Source organism: Dromiciops gliroides, chromosome 1 (genome assembly GCF_019393635.1).
Source record: "Dromiciops gliroides isolate mDroGli1 chromosome 1, mDroGli1.pri, whole genome shotgun sequence".
NCBI lineage: Eukaryota > Metazoa > Chordata > Mammalia > Microbiotheria > Microbiotheriidae > Dromiciops > Dromiciops gliroides.
In genome coordinates this window covers 421155317-421175691 of record NC_057861.1, presented here as the reverse complement: position 1 = coordinate 421175691, position 20375 = coordinate 421155317, and the positions used below count along the sequence as shown (strand labels likewise).

General features: G+C 39.3%; 1 protein-coding gene across 1 annotated transcript in view; it reads right to left on the bottom strand.

Moving 5' to 3' along the window:
• The window catches only part of ADAMTS12 (ADAM metallopeptidase with thrombospondin type 1 motif 12), a 569738-nt gene that overhangs the window by 173706 nt on the left and 375657 nt on the right, over positions 1 to 20375 (bottom strand). Inside the window, 2 exon segments of the mRNA XM_043975705.1 lie at positions 14052 to 14221; positions 17663 to 17808. Coding sequence (XP_043831640.1) covers positions 14052 to 14221; positions 17663 to 17808 — 316 coding nt within the window.

Sequence of the window (20375 nt, the reverse complement as noted above, 5' to 3'; positions counted from 1 at the left end):
CCTTGGGGTTCTTAACTGTTTTTGTATCAGAGATCCCTTTGGTAGACTGGTGAAGCCTATGGGACTCCTTTCAGAATACAGCTTTTAAATACATAAAATAAAATACAAAGGGTTGTTTTTGAAAAGCCAAGTAGATTAAAATAAAGCTATTAAAACTTTAGAAAAAAACCCCAAACTCATTGTTTAAAAAGTTCAGGTTCGAAACTCCGAGATGAGATCATTTCTAAGGCCTTTTTAGGCTCTCAATCTTGTAATAATACGGTGGTTGAGAAAGAGAGCTTGCCAAAGAACTCAGATTGTTAAAAGGATGCATACAGAAGCTAGAAGAAGAACATGAAGGACAAATGCAAGAGTGGTCTTTTATGATAGTAATGTGAGGACGGCTAATGCACAGAATAAGCTGAGACTTATGAAAAATAATAAGGACTACAAAGCTGGCCTTAAAATATTTCTAGATGATCCTATGATGATGGAAAAGACTGCCTCCTCCCCTTCCTTCCCTCTGCTTTCTTTCCTTCCTCCCCCCATCCCTTATTATGGAGAGATTCTCTCTTTAAATATATATGGGGCAGCTAGGTGGCACAATGGATATAGCACTGACCCTGGAGTCAGGAGGACCCGAATTCAAATCCAGCCTCAAACACTAGCCATATGACCCTAGGCAAGTCACTTAACCCTTCAGTTTCCTCCTCTATAAAATGAGCTAGAGAAGGAAATGGCAAACCACTCCAGTATCTTTGTTAAGAAAACCCCAAACGGGATCAGGAAAAGTCAGACTTGACTGAAACGACTAAAAAACATAAGTTGAAATACATTACATATGCATTCACACAGGTTTGGAATAAGAAAATGGTTTGAATTGTTTTGAGGCACAGAATGCTAAATGATATTAGCAGAGAAAAGAAGTACTCAAATTATTTTTTCCCTTTCTGCTCTACTAGGAAGAATAACCACAAAATTGAAAAAGATAAAACAAATATCCTTAAGGAACAATATGATGCTGCAAAACAAATTAGAACTGAGATGAGATCTAGGTTCAATCCAATGTCTGAAACATAGTAGCTATGTGACCATAAGCAAGTTACTTTATTTCTGAGACTTAGTTTCCACATCTGTGAAATGGGAATAATAAGGATTGTAGCCTACAAGACTGTTTTGAAGAAAGCAACTTGTATACATCCAGACATTCTCTGTAGCACAGTGGATAGAGTGCTGGCCCTCATGCAGGAAGACCTGAATTCAAATCCAGCCTCAGACCCTGGACAGGTCGCTTAACTCTGCTTCAGTTCCTCATCTATAAAATGAGCTGGAGAAGGAAATGACAAATCATTCCAGTACCTTTGCCAGGAAAACCCCAAAAGGGGTCATGAAGTCAGTCACCACTAATTAACTAAACAATGACAACTTAAACTATAGGTTGCATAGCACATGCTGACCTGCATTAGTGGAGGGAGTTTCCTTGCCAGGAATTCCCTACATCAAAGATAACACTAATTTGATCCAAAAAAGGGGGAGGAGTAAAAAATTTTGGTTGTTATTATTTAATCAAATCCCAGTCACGGATAAATAAGCATTTACTAAGTATTTACAACGTGCCAAGCAGTGTGCTAAATTTTGGGGCTATACAGAATCACAAAGGACATTCTTCCCTCAGGGAGCAAACAACAATGATGTACACACAAGCTATATATAGGCAAAACTGGAGATTATAGAGGGAAGGCCCTAGAATTGAGGTTGGATCAGGAATGACTTCATGTAGAAAGTGGGATTTTAGCTAGGACATGAAGACAGAAGGTGCAGATGAAGAAGAAAAGCATTCCCAGCATGGGGGCCAGCCAGAGAAAATGCCCGGAGCCAAGAGATGAGGTTCTTGTTTCTGAAACATCGAGAAAGACATTAGCATCAGATCACAGAGTTGTAAGAAGACCAGCAAAGGAGGAGGGGCCACATTATGCAGGGCTTTGAGCACCAGAGGATTTATATTTGATCCTGGGGGTGATAAGGAGCCACTGGAGTTTACAGAATGGGGAGGGAAGTGATAATATGGCCAGAGCTGCAGAGGGCATTTAGGAGCTTTAAATGAGTTTATTACACCTGCTAGCATACTGAAGACAGCAAACATCTTAGTTTCAAAACTAGAAAAAATGATGGAGTCTAGAAACAACAGACTCATTAGTTTAGTGTAAATCCCTGCTAAAACTCTAGAACAATAGCATCAAGCTCAAATAGAAATGAGACAAATACATTCCTCAATTGGGAAATGGTCAAAGGATATGAACAGGCAGGTTTGTGTGTGTGTGTGTGTGTGTGTGTGTGTGTGTGTGTGTGTATGTTTGCAGGGCAATGGGGCTTAAGTGACTTGCCCAGGGTCACACAGCTAGTAAGTATCAAGTGTCTGAGGCCAGATTTGAACTCAGGTACTCCTGAATCCAAGGCCGGTGCTTTATCCACTGTGCCACCTAGCTTCCTGAATAGGCAGTTTTTTGATGAAGAAATCAAAGCTATCAATTGTCACATGAGAGAAGTGCAAATTAAACAACTCTGAGGTATCACCTCATACCTATCAGATTGGCTAATATGACAAAAAAGGAAAAAAATACATGTTGGAGCTGTGGAAAAATTGGAACACTAATGCATTGTTGGTGGCATTGTAAACTGAAATAACTATCCTGGAGAGCAATTTGGAACTATGTCCAAAGGGCTTTGGGACTGTGCATACCCTTTGACCCAGTAATACCACTACTAGGTTTGTATCCCAAAGATATCAGATATAAAAGGGAAAAGGAACCACATGTGCAAAAATATTTATAGCAGCTCTCTTTGTAGTAGCAAAGAATTGGAAATTGAGGGAATACCCATCAATTGGGGAATACCTGAACATGTTATAGTATATGAATGTAATGGAATATTATTGTGCTGTAAGAAATGATGAGTAGGCAGATTTCAGAAAAACCTGGAAAGATTTAAGTGGACTGATGAGTGAAGTGAACGGAACATTGTACACAGTAACAGCAACACTGTGTGATGATCAACTGTGATAGATAACTCTTCTCAGCAATATGATGATCCAAGACAATTCCAAAGGACTCATGATTGAAAATGCTCTCCACATCTAGAAAAAAGAACTGTGGAATCTGTATGCAGATTGAAACATACTGTTTCTACTTTGTTTTTTGTTCTGATTCTCCTTTCACAATATGACTAATGCAGAAATATGTTTAATGTGATTATACATATATAACCTATATCAGATTGCTTTCTGTCTTAGGGAGGGGGGAGGGAAGGGAGGGAGGGAGGGAGGGAGAACAATTTGAAACTAGAAATCTTATAAGAACAAATGGTGAAAACTAAATAAAATCTTATTAAAAATTTTAAATTTAGGGGCAACTAGGTGGCACAGTGGATAGAGCACTGGCCCTGGATTCAGGAGGACCTGAGTTCAAATCTGGCCTCAGACACTTGACACTAGCTGTGTGACCCTGGGCAAGTCACTTAACCCCAATTGCCTCACCAAAACCAAAACCAAAACCAAAATTAAATTTAGAAAAATGGTTTTTATTTTAAATAAAAAATGAGATAAATACTTTTGTCAATAAGCAATAAATTTAAGAACTGGGATCAATAAGCAGGAATTTTAAAAAGCTAGATTTTTTTCCTGGGATTTGGAGACAAGAGAGATCTCATTATTTGATCTACAATTCCCTCCCCCAAAACACACACACACATCATAGGTGGGGAAGGAAGGCAGAGAGAATTTAAGTCTCTTGCCCAAGGTCATGTAGCCAGTAAGTAACAGATCTAGGATTCAAATCCAGGGTTCTTGCTTCAAATCTACTGTCTTCTCTTTTACACCACACGTGGATTAAGCACTGGCCCTGGAGTCTGGAGAACCTGAGTTCAAATCTCACCTCAAACACTTACTAGCTGTGTGATCCCGGACAAGTCACAACCCCAACTGCCTTAAACATCTGTGGCCACCTCTAGTTGTTCTGATCTATATTTTGCCACTGGACCATCCTCCAGATGGTTCTGGAGGAGAGACTGAGGTTGGTGACCTTGCACAGCCCTTCCTCACTTAAATCTAATTCAGTGCAACTCATGACATCACCCTGGTGTCAAGGTCATCTTCAAGAACAAGGACAAACAACAACAATAACAATGGCTCGATATTAAAAAAAACTATTCTAACAAACAGCTATTGAAATCAAATGTATTATGAAGTAAGTAGTAATGTCCCTGACATTGAAAGTGTTCAAACCAAATCTGCAGGGCTACCTGTCATGGATAAGAGTAGAGAAGATTCCTTCATTGGGCAGAAAGCTATCCCTCTAAGGAGCCTTCAAATTCTAAAATTCTGATTCTCCTGAAGTTCCCCTTGTCTAATTAGGTCTATCAAAAAAAGCTATTTGATAATAGAATAATCATAACAAACCAAAGGTTACATCCTTAATTAAGTTGATTGCAGAACTGTTCAATCACATATGACAACTATCTTAAGAATTGAACATCAGAAGAAAAGGGCAAATCAGATACAATATCTGGCCAGAGTGTAATAAATGGCATTCCTAGGAGAGGAAGATGTTCTTCCTTGTTGTTCAGTTTTGACAATAGATTTCAAACAGCTCTAACTTCATATGTCTTAAAATTTGCATGTAGACTATTACTTAAGTGATTAAGATGTGATCCTCATGTTTCTTTTTCTTCCTTTTTTTTTTTTGGTGGGGCAATGAGGGTTAAGTGACTTAGTGTCAAGTGTCTGAATCTGGATTTGAACTCAGGTCCTCCTGAATCCAGGGCCAGTGCTTTATCCACTGTGCCACCTAGCTGCCCTGATCTTCACGTTTCTACTGCTTTTTGAGGTTCACAAAGAACATTCCTTAGAACAACCCTGGGAGAAAGGGAAGGAAGGAAGGAAGGAAGGATGGATAGAAGGGAGGAAGGGAGGAAGGGAGGAAGGAAGGAAGGAGGGAGGAAGGGAAGGGAAGAGAAGAGAAGGGAAGGAAGGAAGGAAGGAAGGAAAGAAACATTCATTAGGTATTTGCTGCTATATGCAATAAACTAGATGCTTTACAAATATCACCCCTTTTGATCTTCACAACAACCCTGAGAGGCACGTGCTATCACTATTCCTATTTTATATTTGAGGAAACTGAGTCAGGGTCACATAGCTAGGAAGTGCCTGAGGCCAAATTTGAACTGAGGTCTTTCTGACACTAGGTCCAGTACTCTATTCACTGCAGCAACTCAATGCCTTGGAAGTGCAAGAATTACATTTTGATGGATAAGGGAGGCAAAGATTTATTCAATGTCACAAATTTAGTCGTGGTGGGGGGGGTAGGACTCAAATCAGATGATCTGACTTCTGGTCAAATGTTATAATATTTGTAAAAATGTTCAGTACAATGCCTGGCACCTAGCAGGTTCTTAAGAAATGCTTGTTTTCTCCCTGGTCCATGGCTCTTTTCACTATACTGTGCTACCAGGTTACATGTTTATCAGGCATATTTCTGAGCCCTGTTAAATGAAAGGTTTCAAAGACAAAACTGTAGTTTACTTTTCAAACATTCCTGATTACGTAAGGAAATGGGTTGGGCCACCTCTGTTACCTGGGACCATTCATTTTATCTCCAAGGGGCCTCACTTTCCTCATGTGTAAAAGGACAAGGGTTGGACTGGGAAGAAGAAAATTCTGTACTCTGTTTTTGGTGCATGCCTGCCATATACTAATTTTTATTCATTTAGATTAAACCAATTCTAAACATTTCTGTTTAGAGAGAGGTCAAACACAGACAGAATTACCTCATACCTTTGAAAATCTCCCTAATAAAGCCATCTTGCAGTAAATGAAATGTCAGCATTCCCCAGTCAGGATTAAGCAAGGGTTTGGAATTTAGTCAACACCCTCAGGACAATAGCATCTGAAAATATTGGCATGCCTGAGAAATTAATTTTCCTAAACCAGAAATGTCCAACACCTGCCTATGGACCCCTGGTAATTGACCAGTTATGCTGTAAGAGCATCTGTAGGCAGGAAGACTAGGATCACATGTGACCTAGCATCAGGTTTAATAACTACAGTAATTCTCAAGTAGTGTATGAGCATAAATGACATCTTGATATATCTGTAACAACTGAAATATGATAGGAAAGTATCTATTATTTTTATTAGAAAAAAGATCATGGCTACTGCTAACATTACAGTCATTTGGTGCCTACATTCATAATGGGAAGAAAAATCCTAAATTTCAATTAGTGTTGAGTGAATATAAAGATGTGATTTGTTTCCCCTTCAGGTTGAATCCCTTAGATCTCACCTGATCAAAGGTGAACTCAACACATACTTCCATTAACAAGTAATTAAATTCTTCTTCCTTCTCTTAGTCTGATCATTACTGGAATCCAGTCAAGGCATGGAGGGGGAGGGGGGGAAGAAGATACTGATCTTAAGTGAATTACTGGGGGGAGGGGAGTGGGCTATCTAGTCAAGGTTCTAATTTTATCATTTAAGGAGAACAGAGCTCTCTCTCGAACTTTTATCTAGTTTCCTCAAGGAAAGTAGTTAGACTTTTGATATGGAGGACAAAGGATTTAGCATAGGGTCTCATTTCAGAATTTGACAGTTAAAAGATGATTAAGGGGCGGCTAGGTGGCACAGTGAATTAAGCACCGGCCCTGGATTCAGGAGTACCTGAGTTCAAATCCAGCCTCAGACACTTGACACTTACTAGCTGTGTGACCCTGGGCAAGTCACTTAACCCCCATTGCCCCACAAAAAAAAAAATGATAAAGATTTTCTTGCCTGGGGTGGCTAGGTGGCACAGTGGATAGAGCACTGGCCTTGGATTCAGGAGTTCCTGAGTTCAAATCCAGCCTCAGACACTTGACACTTACTGGCTGTGTAACCCTGGGCAAGTCACTTAACCCCCATTGCCCCGCAAAAAAATAAAAAAATTCTTGCCCAGGAATGTGACCAAAGACATCAGACTAAAGTAATCCCCTAATATTATTTTGTAATAGAAAGCCATCATGGGAATCAGGGGAGGGCTCGATATGTTCCCACAGCTGAATGTTCTCTAAATTCCAATCTAACACTGTGATCCAGAATTCCTAAAGTACAGGGTGCCTTGTGAAATGGTGGGATTCCTGAGGTCCCTAACCACTTCTCCTAAAAGGAATCATTCCTGCTATATGAAAACACAGCACTCTTCTCATTTTCCCTACTATCCTATTCCACATGGCCAATTCTTGATAGTCAGGAGAAGACTATAACCTCATTGCACTGGCTCTAAATTTAATCTTTCTTGGAAAGGTCAGTGACAACAAGCACCAGCAGGCCTCAATGGTAAGCAGCAGATGGAGAAAAAAAAAATTGCTTAAATGATGTCAAATGAGATGCATTGTTAAAGAAAAAACAAAACAAAACAGCATTTCTATGGAGAGGAAAATTCCAGGAAACTCATAGCACCAAGTACAGATACCAGTCACTTCCTAACAAAGGATGGAGGAGAGAACAAATTTCATTCACTAACAGTTAATAATGTTTGCTGCTTCTTCAATAACCAGTCAGGAGATGAAAGAAGCACTCATAAACAGTCATTTATGCAGAGCCATTAACATTTTGACTCAATAAATAGGATAGTCTGCCAATTACTGTGTGACCTAAGTGAATTCGCTTCAGTGTTCTGAGACTCCCTTTGCCCCTCTGCAAAATGAGAGTACTGGACTGGATGGTCACATCCAATCTCATCTAGAACTATGATCCTATGGTCTCTTCATGTTAGTGCCTGGAAAGCTTCTAGGGGAAAAACCAGGATGGGCTAGCCAAATCAGGGGAATATGTCTTCAACCCATCGCATTTTTCTTTTTCTGTGTACGTGACCAGCATGGGAAGCAGGCTGGAAGGAGATGGGAGGGGAAAATAAATTGTGCTGATAAGTCATACATGGAACAGCTACTCAGATGAGCTAAGAAGCCACCAGTGGCCAAACTACGGAGTCACAGAATTTCAGCATTAGAAAAGGCCCTGGAGATCATTTGGTGCTTTCAGTGCCTTCATTTTATAAATAAGGTCCATGGAGACAAAGTGAATTGCCCTAGATCACACAGTTGATTCAGTGACATAGAAGAAGAGTCCAGGGGGTAATGGCTTAGTACAAGCACAAAGTGGGTGGACAATGTAGTGTTTAGCTTAATTCCCTCATGTTTGAATACAGTTTCAGTACTAAAGGATACAAAAAGCTTAAAGCAAAGAAAGAGGGATAATGCAGTCTGTCCTTCATCTGAAAAGAGAAGTATTTTCCCTATTTCTAATATAATCAGAAGAATTATGAGAATTATAGAATCACAGAATTTCAGAAATAAACATGACTTTATCTACCATCTAATCCAACCCATCTCCAAAAAAAAGAATTCCAATAACACATCCACCATGCAGGCATTAATACCACTGGGGATGTTTATCAGTCCAATACCTTATCGCCTGGCTTTCATTTGTGGATTTAAAAGCATAAATCCATACCCCATGTCTCCTTCAAATGTCCCTGCTTTTGTTAAGGGCACTACCATTGGCCTAGTCAAAGAATCTTGGAGTTATCCTCATTTTTTCTCTTCCTCACTCAAACACCTAATCCATTGCAAAGTCTTGTCAATTCTATATCCACAATATTTCTTTTATCAATTCCCTGCTCTCCATCATAGCTCAGACCTTATCATCCCTTAGTTAAGCTATTGAAATAGCTTCCTAGTTGGTGTCCCTTCTTCCCTTTTCTCTCTCTTCAGTCATCCTTTACACTACTTCCAAAATCATCTTCTTAAAGTATAGGCCCGACTAACTGACTTCCCAGATCAAACATTTTCAGTAACTTCCTATTATCTAGAAGGATAAGTATCAGCTCGTTACTTGGCAATATAAGGTCTTCCACAATTTGGCTCCAACTTGCCCCCTTTCATCATTGACAAGATTCATAAACAGGTAGATTAGAGAAACACCATAGTCATACTTTACCTAAATTTTATTAAAGACTTTGATAAAGTATCTCCTACTATTCTTATAGAAAAGATGGAGAGATGTAGGTTAGATGAGTTGAATGGCCGGGCTCAAGGAATAGTAATCAATGACTTCATATCAATTTGAAAGCAGCATGGTGTAGGGCAGGCAGACAATAAGCCTTTATCGAGTGCTCACCATGTTTCAGGTACTGTGCTAAGTGCTGGGGTGTAGAGTCAAGGAGCAGATTGAGGAGGTGGATAAAGGTTGGCCTTTCATTTAGTCAATAAAGAGGCCTCAAGAAGGATTCAACAATGGGAGAATGGGGTCAGCCTGGAGGAGGGATGTTCCAGGGTGGGATGGTAGCTAAGGCATGGTACCAAAGTCTAGAAAGTAAGAGTCTAACAAAGAGAAAAGTTGACTCTGAAGCCAAGAAGACTTGGGTTCAAGTCCTGTCTGTGTCACATAGGCTGGCTGTGTGACTCCCAGCAATTAAGTCACTTAACCTCTCAGTTCTCTAGTTTAATCTCTCTATAATCTCTCTTACATAAAAATTTGCAGAGAAATCCATCAATACCAACCTGCATTGATAGAAGGAGTTTCCTCATTCAGGAGTTCCCTACAGAAATGATATTATTGGTCCAGCCCCTAACCCCATCCCTATCCAAACAATTCGGATAGAGATCTGCAACAAAGTAGGGGCAGCTAGGTGGCACAGTAGATAGAGTCCTGGATATGCAGTTAGGAAGATCTCAGGTCAAATTTGGCATCACACACTTAACAGCTGTGTGATCCTGGCAATGTGCTTAACCCTTTTTGCCTCAGTTTCCTCATCAGTTAAAAAATGAGCTGGAGAAGAAAATGGCAGACCATTCCAGAGTCTCTGACAAGAAAACCCCAAATGGGATTATAAAGAGCTGAATGTGACTGAAAAACAACTGAACAACAACTCCAACAAAGTGCCTCAGATATCTGCTTTTGGCCCAGTGCTGTTTAACATATTTATTAGTTTCTCAGATAAAGACTGACCGAATCCTTATCAGATTTACAGATGACACAAAACCAAGAGATAGCTAACACAATGGATGAGTCAGGATACAAAAATATCTTGACAAACTAAAAAATAGACTGAATGTAAAATATGAAATCTGCTAAGGAATCATTTAAAGTCCTACATTTAAATTCAAGAAAGCTGCCCAAAAGTACAATGTGGGAAAGGCCTAGCTAGACAGAAGTTTGTAAAAGATCTGGAGTTGTTAGCGGACTGAAGGATCTCTGGATGTTGGCGGTATGATATGAAAGCCAAAAGAATTAAAGAGATCTTGGGCTGTATTAAATAAGAGAGAGATTCTACCAGGAATGGAAGAAGTGATCAGACCAGAGCTGCATTATTATGTTGAGTTTGGGAGATCACAGGTTAGGAATAAGTGATACTGAATTAATTAGTTAATTTATTAAAAACATTCATTAAGCACTTAGTAGGTACAACAACACATAGAAAACACCTAAAGGATCTGTGTGTAACATATTCTTGTGTAAATCATTATAAACCTATCAAAAATCAAAACAAAGTAGATAAAAATACCAGGAATATAATATTGACATTAACCAAATGGACAATGTGCCTTGCCCAGAAATGAGTAGGAGCAAGAAATTGGATTAGGCTACATTTTGGAAACTGTTACCTCAAAAACCCATTTGGTTAATGTCAATATTATAATCCCAGTGATGCTACATGGTAGTAAATTATAGAATACTCCAATTTAGTAGTGTGTTATTGATACTTTGGCATCAATATTCACCCATTTATTATTATGTCATTAGCAGAAGAGTCAGAGTGGCATACTAGAGAATTCTGAATTCTAATTTTGACTATGACACCTACTTGCTGTGTGACTTTAAGCTCTCTCCTTCAGTTTCCTCACTAGTAAAATGGTCATGGGAAAGTAGGTAGAAGACTAGCTATGGAGTGAGGAAGAACCCTATTCAGGTACAACTTTTCATACATGTTAACTCACAACCTCTCTCAGTGCCAAGGGCAACTTTCTAAGGCTGTAAATTATGAAACAATTGCCAATCTACAATGGTATAGGGAATTTTGACACCAGAATATTCCCCATGCTGGAGAAAATCACAGATCCATACCCCTGATTCCTCCTTCCCCCCTCTCCCAATTTTACATGCATAATTTAATATGATACTGCTGAATTAACCAATCCAATCCCTCTATGTAAAATACTTTGTAGACCTGAAAAAGCACTTTAGAAATGTCAACTATTCTTATTTCTATAGGTTTCAAGGCCCACAAGATACTTTTCTCACAACATCTATATGTTGTTTTTGTTGTTGCTGAGTTGTTTCAGTCATATCTGATTCTTCATGATCCCATTTGAGGTTTTCTTGGCAAAGACACTGAAGTATTTTGCCATTTCCTTCTCCGGATCATTTTACCGACAAGAAACAGAGGCTCACAGGTTTAAGTGACTTGCTCAGGGTCACAGAGTCATAGCTGAATTCAGGTATGTCCTCCTGACCCCAGGGCCTATGCTCTATCTACTATATAACCTAGCTGCCCCCTGTGTATCTAGTAGCACACATATCTATCACCTCCATTTTCAGATGACCAAAATTGAGGATTAGCTATGTACCTATTTATCTATTGTGGATCATAAATCAGTGGAAAGGATAATATTAATGACTGGCATTCCTATAGAGTACACCAGTTTTCAAAGTGCCTGCTCACCACCAGCCAGAGAAGTAGGAAGTATAGGTATTAGTATCAGCATTTTATATATGAGGAAACAGAGGGATGGAATAATTAAATGACTTAGCTAAGCTCAGACAGATAAGCTGCAGATCCAGAATCTGAATGTAGGCCTTAAGACCTTAAGTCCAGGGATCTTACTATTCCACATCTGCTCCAAATGCCATGCCACTCATCCCATAGTCCAGGTATGCAACTTCCATACTTTTGCTAATAAGTAAAAATTTCATTTCATATTCTCCCAGGTGCATTTTCAGTAATTATAAAGGCCAGGTAACATGGGTTGACAAGGATCAGGAAAAAGCATTTATTTCACCCCTCTACCTTCAGTGATGATGACATCCAAACAGATGGAAATCTATCCTGACTAGTTCCTAATTCATTCCTGTACCAGTAGTTCCCATGAAAGGAAACTTGCTTCTTAGAGATAATAGGAACTTTTTATATGGTGGCTCTTGGACTGCTGTCCTTTTCCATGGAGAACTCCTGGCCATTACTCTGCTCAAAGGAGATCAGAAAGCCTCTCTGGCTCATTATTCCTGGACACAGAACTTCTGAGGCTAACCTATCTCCACCTCAATGATACAGTCCTGATCCATATAGTCAGACAATACTTGGGTTTACTGTTTTCATCTCTGGTTTTGGTATTTCCTCTACTGTTCCAACCCCACATACAGCATGTTCCATTTGCAATTCTGTGATTTTGGTTGAGCTGCTTTCCTTTTCTCCCCCACTGATCTAAATCTTACCCCAACTTTGAGGCCTATTATCAGTTCAACCTCCTCCAAGAAGCCTTCTCTGAATATTTCAAGTCATACTCGTCTCTTCTATAAATCTATTTTTTTGTACTTACAACTAATACCATTGAGATGAATTAGAAAGCACCTATCATGTGCCCAAGCCTTCATCTTCCCACTATTCATATCTGCTAGATTTTTTGTTTTGTTTTGTTTTTTGCAGGGCTAAGTGACTTGCCCAGGGTCACCAGCTAGTAAGGGTGTCAAGTGTCTGAGTCCAGATTTGAAGTCAGGTCCTCCTAAATCCAGGGCCAGTGCTTTATCTACTGCGCCACCTAGCTGCCCCTTATATCTGCTAGTTTTAAAAGCAGATATAAGTTAAAAGTTCCTTCTCTGGGGAAAAGACATATAACAGGTGATCATGCTGCATCATCCTACCCACTGCTGGGCAAAGTATAGTTACTGTATAGGTACAAGCTATACTCAAAGTTCCATTTCTTCAGGGATTTCCCTGAGGCCAATCAATATCTTGGCAAAAAGAAAGCAAAAGTGGATGAGATTTCATTGCGTCCATATTTTTTTTTTCAGATGAATATGAACAGCAGTGCTCAGAAGCCCTAATGCTACTTAGACCTATGCAAATAATAGCAAGGTTAAGAGCTATGACAAGGATGACTCTCATTTCTGTGCAACTGCATCCCTTGTATGTTATCTGCATCAATAAGATATTTTCCTGTACATGGGGCTGGTAGGCTCCCAACTAGCACATAGGGATATAGAGAGAACACCTCTGGAAGGCTTCAGGGCACTGTAACCCATGTGTACATTAGCCAGATCATCATGTCCATCTGAACCAAGGCCCAGAATAAAGAATATGCAACTGAGGCTTTGCAGAGGGTCAAGTTTAAGTTCTCTGGCCACCAGAAGATCCACCTCTCCAAGAAATAAACCCTCACCAAGTTCCATGATGATGAGTGTAAGGATATGACAGCTGAGTTCATCATTTTTGATGGCTATAGAGTTATAAGTATATCATTAATCATGGGCTATTGAACAACTAGTGGGCACTCTACTCATGAGGAATGTCATCTGTGAAATTTACCCTTTGTAGTCACAAATAAAACTATACATGTACGTGTATGTATGTATGTATGTATGTATGTATGTATGTATGTATGTATGGATAGATGGATGGATGGGGGGAAAGAGGGAGAAGGAGACAGAGACAGAGAGCAAGTGCATGTGTGAGTGCATACTCCTTGAAGGCAGGACTATATCTTATATGTCCACTGTAACTCCCTCACAGTATACCTCATCCAACCCTGCATGTACAGGACACCTGATAAGCATTTACTGATTGATTTATCCAAGTCAAGATTACCTGTTTCAGTTCATAAACTCCCAGACTGGACTCATGACCATATTTCTCTCTGTTTAATGTACCTTGAATTAGGTATACCACCTGAATCAGTGCCACAGACAATTTGACAGTGAAATATGTCTCGGGGATTGATGGCAGAGGCCCAGAGCCTGGAATGTGCTAATAACTTTCATTATTCCTTACCTGAGTTAAAAACTGGAAACCAATGGTAGAACTCATTTTTGTAGGGAACCGTATCAAATTCGCTGCACTGCATCTGCCGAAACGTTGGTGCGTCCACGCGGCAGGGGTGGATATTGCACAGGCGATGCCGCTTTCTCTCTCCAGTGCAATATTTCCCTCCAAACTTGGGTCTGCCAAGGAAACAGAATGCTTTCAAAATTTCCTCAAAGGCCACCTTTTCTGTAAAAAGCATTCTCCAGAATTCGTCCCTGTGAAATCTCTGCCAAATTCATGTCTCTTTCTGCCTTCACCTCTTTTAGAAAGTCTTCCTAACTCCATATGTCATCAAATGGTCCATTCTCCCCCAGCATGTTTTCAGTATTTCAGGATATAGAAGTATATAATAACACTGAGACAGTGAATTAGGAACACCTGAGTTCTAGGTGCTGCTTCAGACATACTGGAGAGACACTGGATTACTCAGTGCCCCCAAGCAACTCTGACATTAAAAGTTGCCAGTCTGCATTGGCCAACATTAAAGGAAATATATCTATATCCACATTGATATCTATATGTATGTCCATATCTATAGAATCTATATCTATACCCATCTATATCTCTATCTATCATCCACATGCATATCTATCTAGACCTATGATCTCATTGGTATAAGACATTCCCATGTACCAATTTGTAGACAATGGACCATTGAGGGGGGAGAGGGAAGGGAGGAGAAGAGAAGTAGTTATATGCTATTATTTTTCCCATTTAGCTTCTGAGGAAACTGGGAGGGGGCATTAAGTGACTTGTTCAAGGTCACACACATGTTGTCTAAGGAAGAATTCAGAGTCTTTATGACTCCAACTGCATGACTCTATCTCCATTGTACCACCTTTAATTGTTACTAAAAATCATGATTCTGTTATTTGAAGGCTCCTTCAAGCTCAGCTCTTCCACCCATCAGCACTTGGTCTTCATGAGTTTTAAGATTAAAAAAAAAAAAATATATATATATATATATATATATATATATATATATATATATTCTCTGATGGCCAACCTATGAATTTAAAGAGGTAAATCTTTGGACAATAGCCATACAAGCTATTGCTGGACGTGTACTCAGAGGTTTTCCAAGTTGGAAGGACATACCAGAATCTGTGCTTTATTGGTACAACCTTCAAGAAATCAGGGTCACCTCATATTACAGTAAAACACTGGAGCAGGGGTTAGTTATTAACCTTTTTGTGTGTCATAGACCCCTGTGGAAGTCTTGTAAAGCCCCTGGACTGTTTTCAGAATATTTTGAAATACATAAAATACATAGGATTAAAAAAGGAAACGAAGTCTATCTCCATAAGTCCTTTATAGTTATTTTGGGTATTTATAATAGACAAAATAACTTACTCAAAGCCTTTTTTTTGTTGGTTTTGTTTTGTTTTTGCAGGGCAATGAGGCTTAAATGACTTGCCCAGTGTCACACAGCTAGTAAATATCAAGTGTCTGAGGCCAGATTTGAACACTGGTCCTCCTGAATCCAGGGCCAGTGCTTTATCTACTGTGCTACCTAGCTGCCCCCTCAAAGTCATTCTTTTTTTTTTTTTTTTTTTTTGGTGAGGCAATTGGGGTTAAGTGACTTGTCCAGAGTCACACAGCTAGTTAGTGTAAAGTATCTGAGGCTGAATTTGAACTCAGGTCCTCCTGAATCCAGGCCACTGCTCTATCCACTGCGCCACCTAGCTGCTCCTCAAAGTCATTCTTCAAACAATATTGCTGTTATTTGTATACAATGTTCTCTTGATTCTGCTCATTTCACTCTTTGTTGTTTCATGCAAGTCTTTCCATGTTTTTCTAAAATCATTAATCTCATCATTTCTTATAGCACAGTAGTATTCCATCACAGTCATATACTACATGTTTAGCCATTCAAAGTTATAATTGCTATTTGTAAATTTCCCTCCATCTTATTTTCGCCTGATATTTTCCTTCTTAGCCTCTCTTTTCACCCTATCCCAGTTACCTTATCTTCTCCCCTTACCCTCTTATTTTTCATTTCACCCTCCCCTCTGATAGTCCCTCCCTTATCTGGTTGCCCCACCCTCCTAATCTTAATTAATATACCCTTCTAAAAGTCCCTCCTCCACCCTCTCCCCAGTTTTATCTCCTGCCTAGAAGTTCAGAAGACTTCTAAACTTCTTCAAAACGATTTCCTTTTCGACCCAGATAAGAGGAAGGTTCCAATATTATCAGACCTCCAGCGCTACTGTTAGTTCTTCCTTTCACACCCCATTTTTATGAAATAATTTCCTTTTTCCTACCCAAATTTTTTTAGAATCACCTCATCATACACAACTCCACCCAAACTACCTTAATTCTCTTAAATTATTTATAAGTATTTATAATTTGATCAAATTATTCTATTAATTCATACTATATTAATTCTATTAAAATAAAGATGTAATTTCCCTCCCCCCACCATGAGTTCACATACTCACTGGAATCTATTCATGGACCTCTCCAGGGTCCATACACCCCAAGTTAAAAGCCCTACACTAAATGAATAAGATCATCATCATAGTCATTATCATTATCGTCCTGATAAGTCATAATTTTAAAACCTTTTATCTGTCCCTGGGACTTCATCAGTGAAGGGAACTTCTAGTGCGAAAAGTCCTTCCATGTGTCAGAGGTGGGACTCGATGTTAAGGCTTCCTGACTTCAAGGCTAGCCCTCTAAATACCAAGCCACACTGTCTCTTGGTAATGGTGGAAGGTTTCTTACGTTGAGACTGGAGACAGTTATGCTAAAATTTCTCTCTAATGTTCATGTTCTTTCTTTTCTAGGTCACAGTAAAACAAACCTCATTTTCTGATTGTGAGTGGCAGCGCATACTGTGACTTTTCTGGTGTAGGCCTTGATGGTCTTCAGGAACAAAAGAAGCTAATACTGAGTATCAGAGTATCATTTGGAGCTAGAAGGAGTGAAAAGATTTAGATCCAGCATCATACAAACACAGAATAATTTTTTAAATCACTCATTTCACCATGACACCTAAAACTACCAATGGTAAAACTAACCTACTGACCCCTCCTTACCCACTTAAACAAGTTTCTGTGGAATTCAAGGATTCTGTTAGGAAAACTCAGAAACAGGCCATTTAAAACATTCTTACACTTAATCTACATTCATTAAATATTTCACCAGTCACCCCAGGATGCACAGGAGGTGCCCTTAACAAATTTTCACTGATAGACTGAATTGAGCAGAAGATTAATTCTGCATCAATGGGCTCTGGGGTTATTTTCTGTCCCTAAAGGAATGAAGCTATTCAGAAGCATTCTAATTTGACATCTGTACATTATAAAAAAAAAAAAAAGCCAATCTCAACTTTAACCATAAAAATGAGAACTGGCCCATTTGTCCAAGCTATAAAAGAACAAAACGTTAGGAAGCAGGCCTAAGGCTAATCAAACACAGAGCCTAATGGACTCCCCAGATTAAGGTTGAAAAGAACTAGTGTTTAGGGGTTGTTTTGGTCAGAAATTTTTGGATTACATGGATTAAGCTCACCAGGGTTTCAAATCCAAAGACTTAAGGAGAAAAATAAGAAAAAAATGAGGAGACAGACTTACTCAGGGTTGTTGCAGAGTCTCTCTGCACTCTGAACTCCAGCCCCACAGGTCCTGGAGCAGTGTGACCAGGGTGACCATCGGCCCCAACCTCCAGGGATGCTCTCTGGTTTCTTTCCTACTGTGATGCACTTGCCAGCCATACACCACTAAGGGGCCAGGAAGATGTGAAGAAAGGAGGAGGAGAAAGATAGGTCAGGATGCTAGCAACCTCATAGCAACATCAATTTAGCACTCAGGGAACCTAGAAGATGCTTTCACAGCAGGGAAATTCAAACTCAGGACCTTGCTTTTGCTACCAATTTTTGAAACAATTAACTCAGACCTGAACAAGAGAAATAAAGGCAAAAGAGAGACTCCTTTGAGAGTTTTGGCCTTCATAATCACATAATATTAGAGGTGGAAGGGTTATTAGATATCACCTAGTCCAACTTTTCATTTAGTGCAGGCAGCACTTCTAGAATGCCCCTGACAAGTTATCAAGTAGCCTTTGATTGACACTTCTAGTCCTGGGCAGCTGTCTACTGTCTGAGGTAGCACTTCAACAATGTTTTCTTTTAATGAATAAGGAATGCCTTCTTGTTAATCTAACCTGTTGTTTTAAATTTTATACTCTGGAACAACAAGAATAAGTCAGTTTCCTTTCCCACATGCCAACTATCCAATTATTTCTTTTTCTTATTTTTTTCTTACATTTTAAGTTCTGAACTGTCTCCCTCCAGCCCCCACCCCACACTCAAGAAGGCCACCATTTCACACAGATATACCTATGTAAATATACACATGTGTATATCTATATGTATTATGTATATGTAAAACCATACTATGAACACTTCTATTTATCAGTTCTTTCTCTGGAGGTGGATAACATCTCCCTTCATAGGTTCTTTGTAGCTGATTTGAATATTTATAATAGAATAGCTTAGTTGTTCATAGTTCTTCTTCAAACAATATTGATATTACTTTATACAATGTTCTCTTGGTTCATTTGACTCTTCACTATTTCATGCGAATCTTTCTGTGTTTTTCCCCCAAAATCAACCTGATCATCATTTCCTACAGGATACTAATATTTCATCACAAATATATACCACTACTTGTTTAGCCATTCCTTAATTGATGGACATCCCCTCAATTTACAATTCTTCACAACCATGAAGAGAGCTGCTATAAATATTATAGATTATATAGGTTCTTTTCATTTATCCCTGATCACCTTGAGAAAAAGACCTAATAGTGGTATTTCTGGGTCAAAGGTTATACACCATTTTATAATTCTTTGGGTATAATTGCAGATTGTTCTACAAAATGTTTGGGTCAATTCACAGATCCACTGACCAAGCATCCAAATATTTCAAGCCAGATATCAGTTTGGAAAAGTAAAAAGGAGAAGGCAAGGATGTAGAAAGAAATACATCACATTTACAAGCTATGCCCACATTTCTTGGAGGTGCTAGGCAGGTTTTATCTGCTTGTCATATTTTCCTCTCCAGTTGGATGAGGTGATATCCCTTCCACCTCTAATATTATGTGACCTGATATCTGAAAACATTCTTAATTCATTTTACCCCCAAAGTGAAAAAAAGAAGCTTCCCCTCTCCCCCAAACTTGAGGGTACAGTAATGTGTAATTTAAGATTCTAAATGTGGATTCTAATCTGTTCCCCCCATTTTGGGGGAAACTGACTAAAATCACTGATAAAACGAGTTTAGGTTTTCAAGGGTTTATTGGAAAATAGAAAGAAAAAGATTGAGAACAGAATTCCAACAGCCTGGCATTCCTATCTTTCCTCAAATTTCCTTTGAAGTCCTCTGCCACCACCACCACCATCAAGTCAGGAACCCAAAAAAGAGAGAGCTCTCTGCGCAGCCCCTCTTTCCTCCTTCCTGTCTCCTCCCAGAAAATAGGAGGCTCCTCAAGTTGATTGGATGGTAGCCTTGATAGACAGCACCCATGAGCAAACGTCACTTCCTGATGCCAAGGAAAAGCCACATGGCCTTGCCCTCTGAGGCATTTTCCTCATGGTGGAGCTTTCCTATAGTAAGTCTCCAGTAGGTGGCATCATTCCAATCATTACAGTAAATACTATAGGCTAAATCAGAAGGTACTGAGGAACTAGCTCTTAAGGAAGTGCTTTGGAATCCAATATTATTTTCTGACTCCCAGAAGGCTGAGAATATCTGGCTCTAGTGCCTAGCAAACCAGAGAAATGTTGTGGGCATATAGCCAGATCAGGTGCTAAAAAAGGACATTAATGGCCCAAATCAGACATCCTCATAAGGAAATGCCTACTGACTTGTCCAATTTAATCTTCATTTAGAAAACAAATGAAAAAGAGAAAATTAGATCTTTGGATAATGAGTCCAGAAATTTCCACTGTCAGCAACATCCCCCATACCTCAAGAATAACAAAATAAACCATAAAAGATGTATGAAATATTACCCAGAGGTCACTCAGTTAAATGTGGCATCAAGAACTGTTCCTCTCTAATTGCATCTTCCCACAGGGAAATGCCAGAATGGGTGTCAGAAATGAAAATGCCTGACTCGGAGGCAGCTAGGTGGCGCAGTGGATAAAGCACTGGCCCTGGATTCAGGAGAACCTGAGTTCAAATCTGGCCTCAAACACTTGATACTTACTAGCTGTGTGACCCTGGGCAAGTCACTTAACCCTCATTACCCTGCCAAAAAAAAAAAAAAAGAAAAAAAAAGAAAA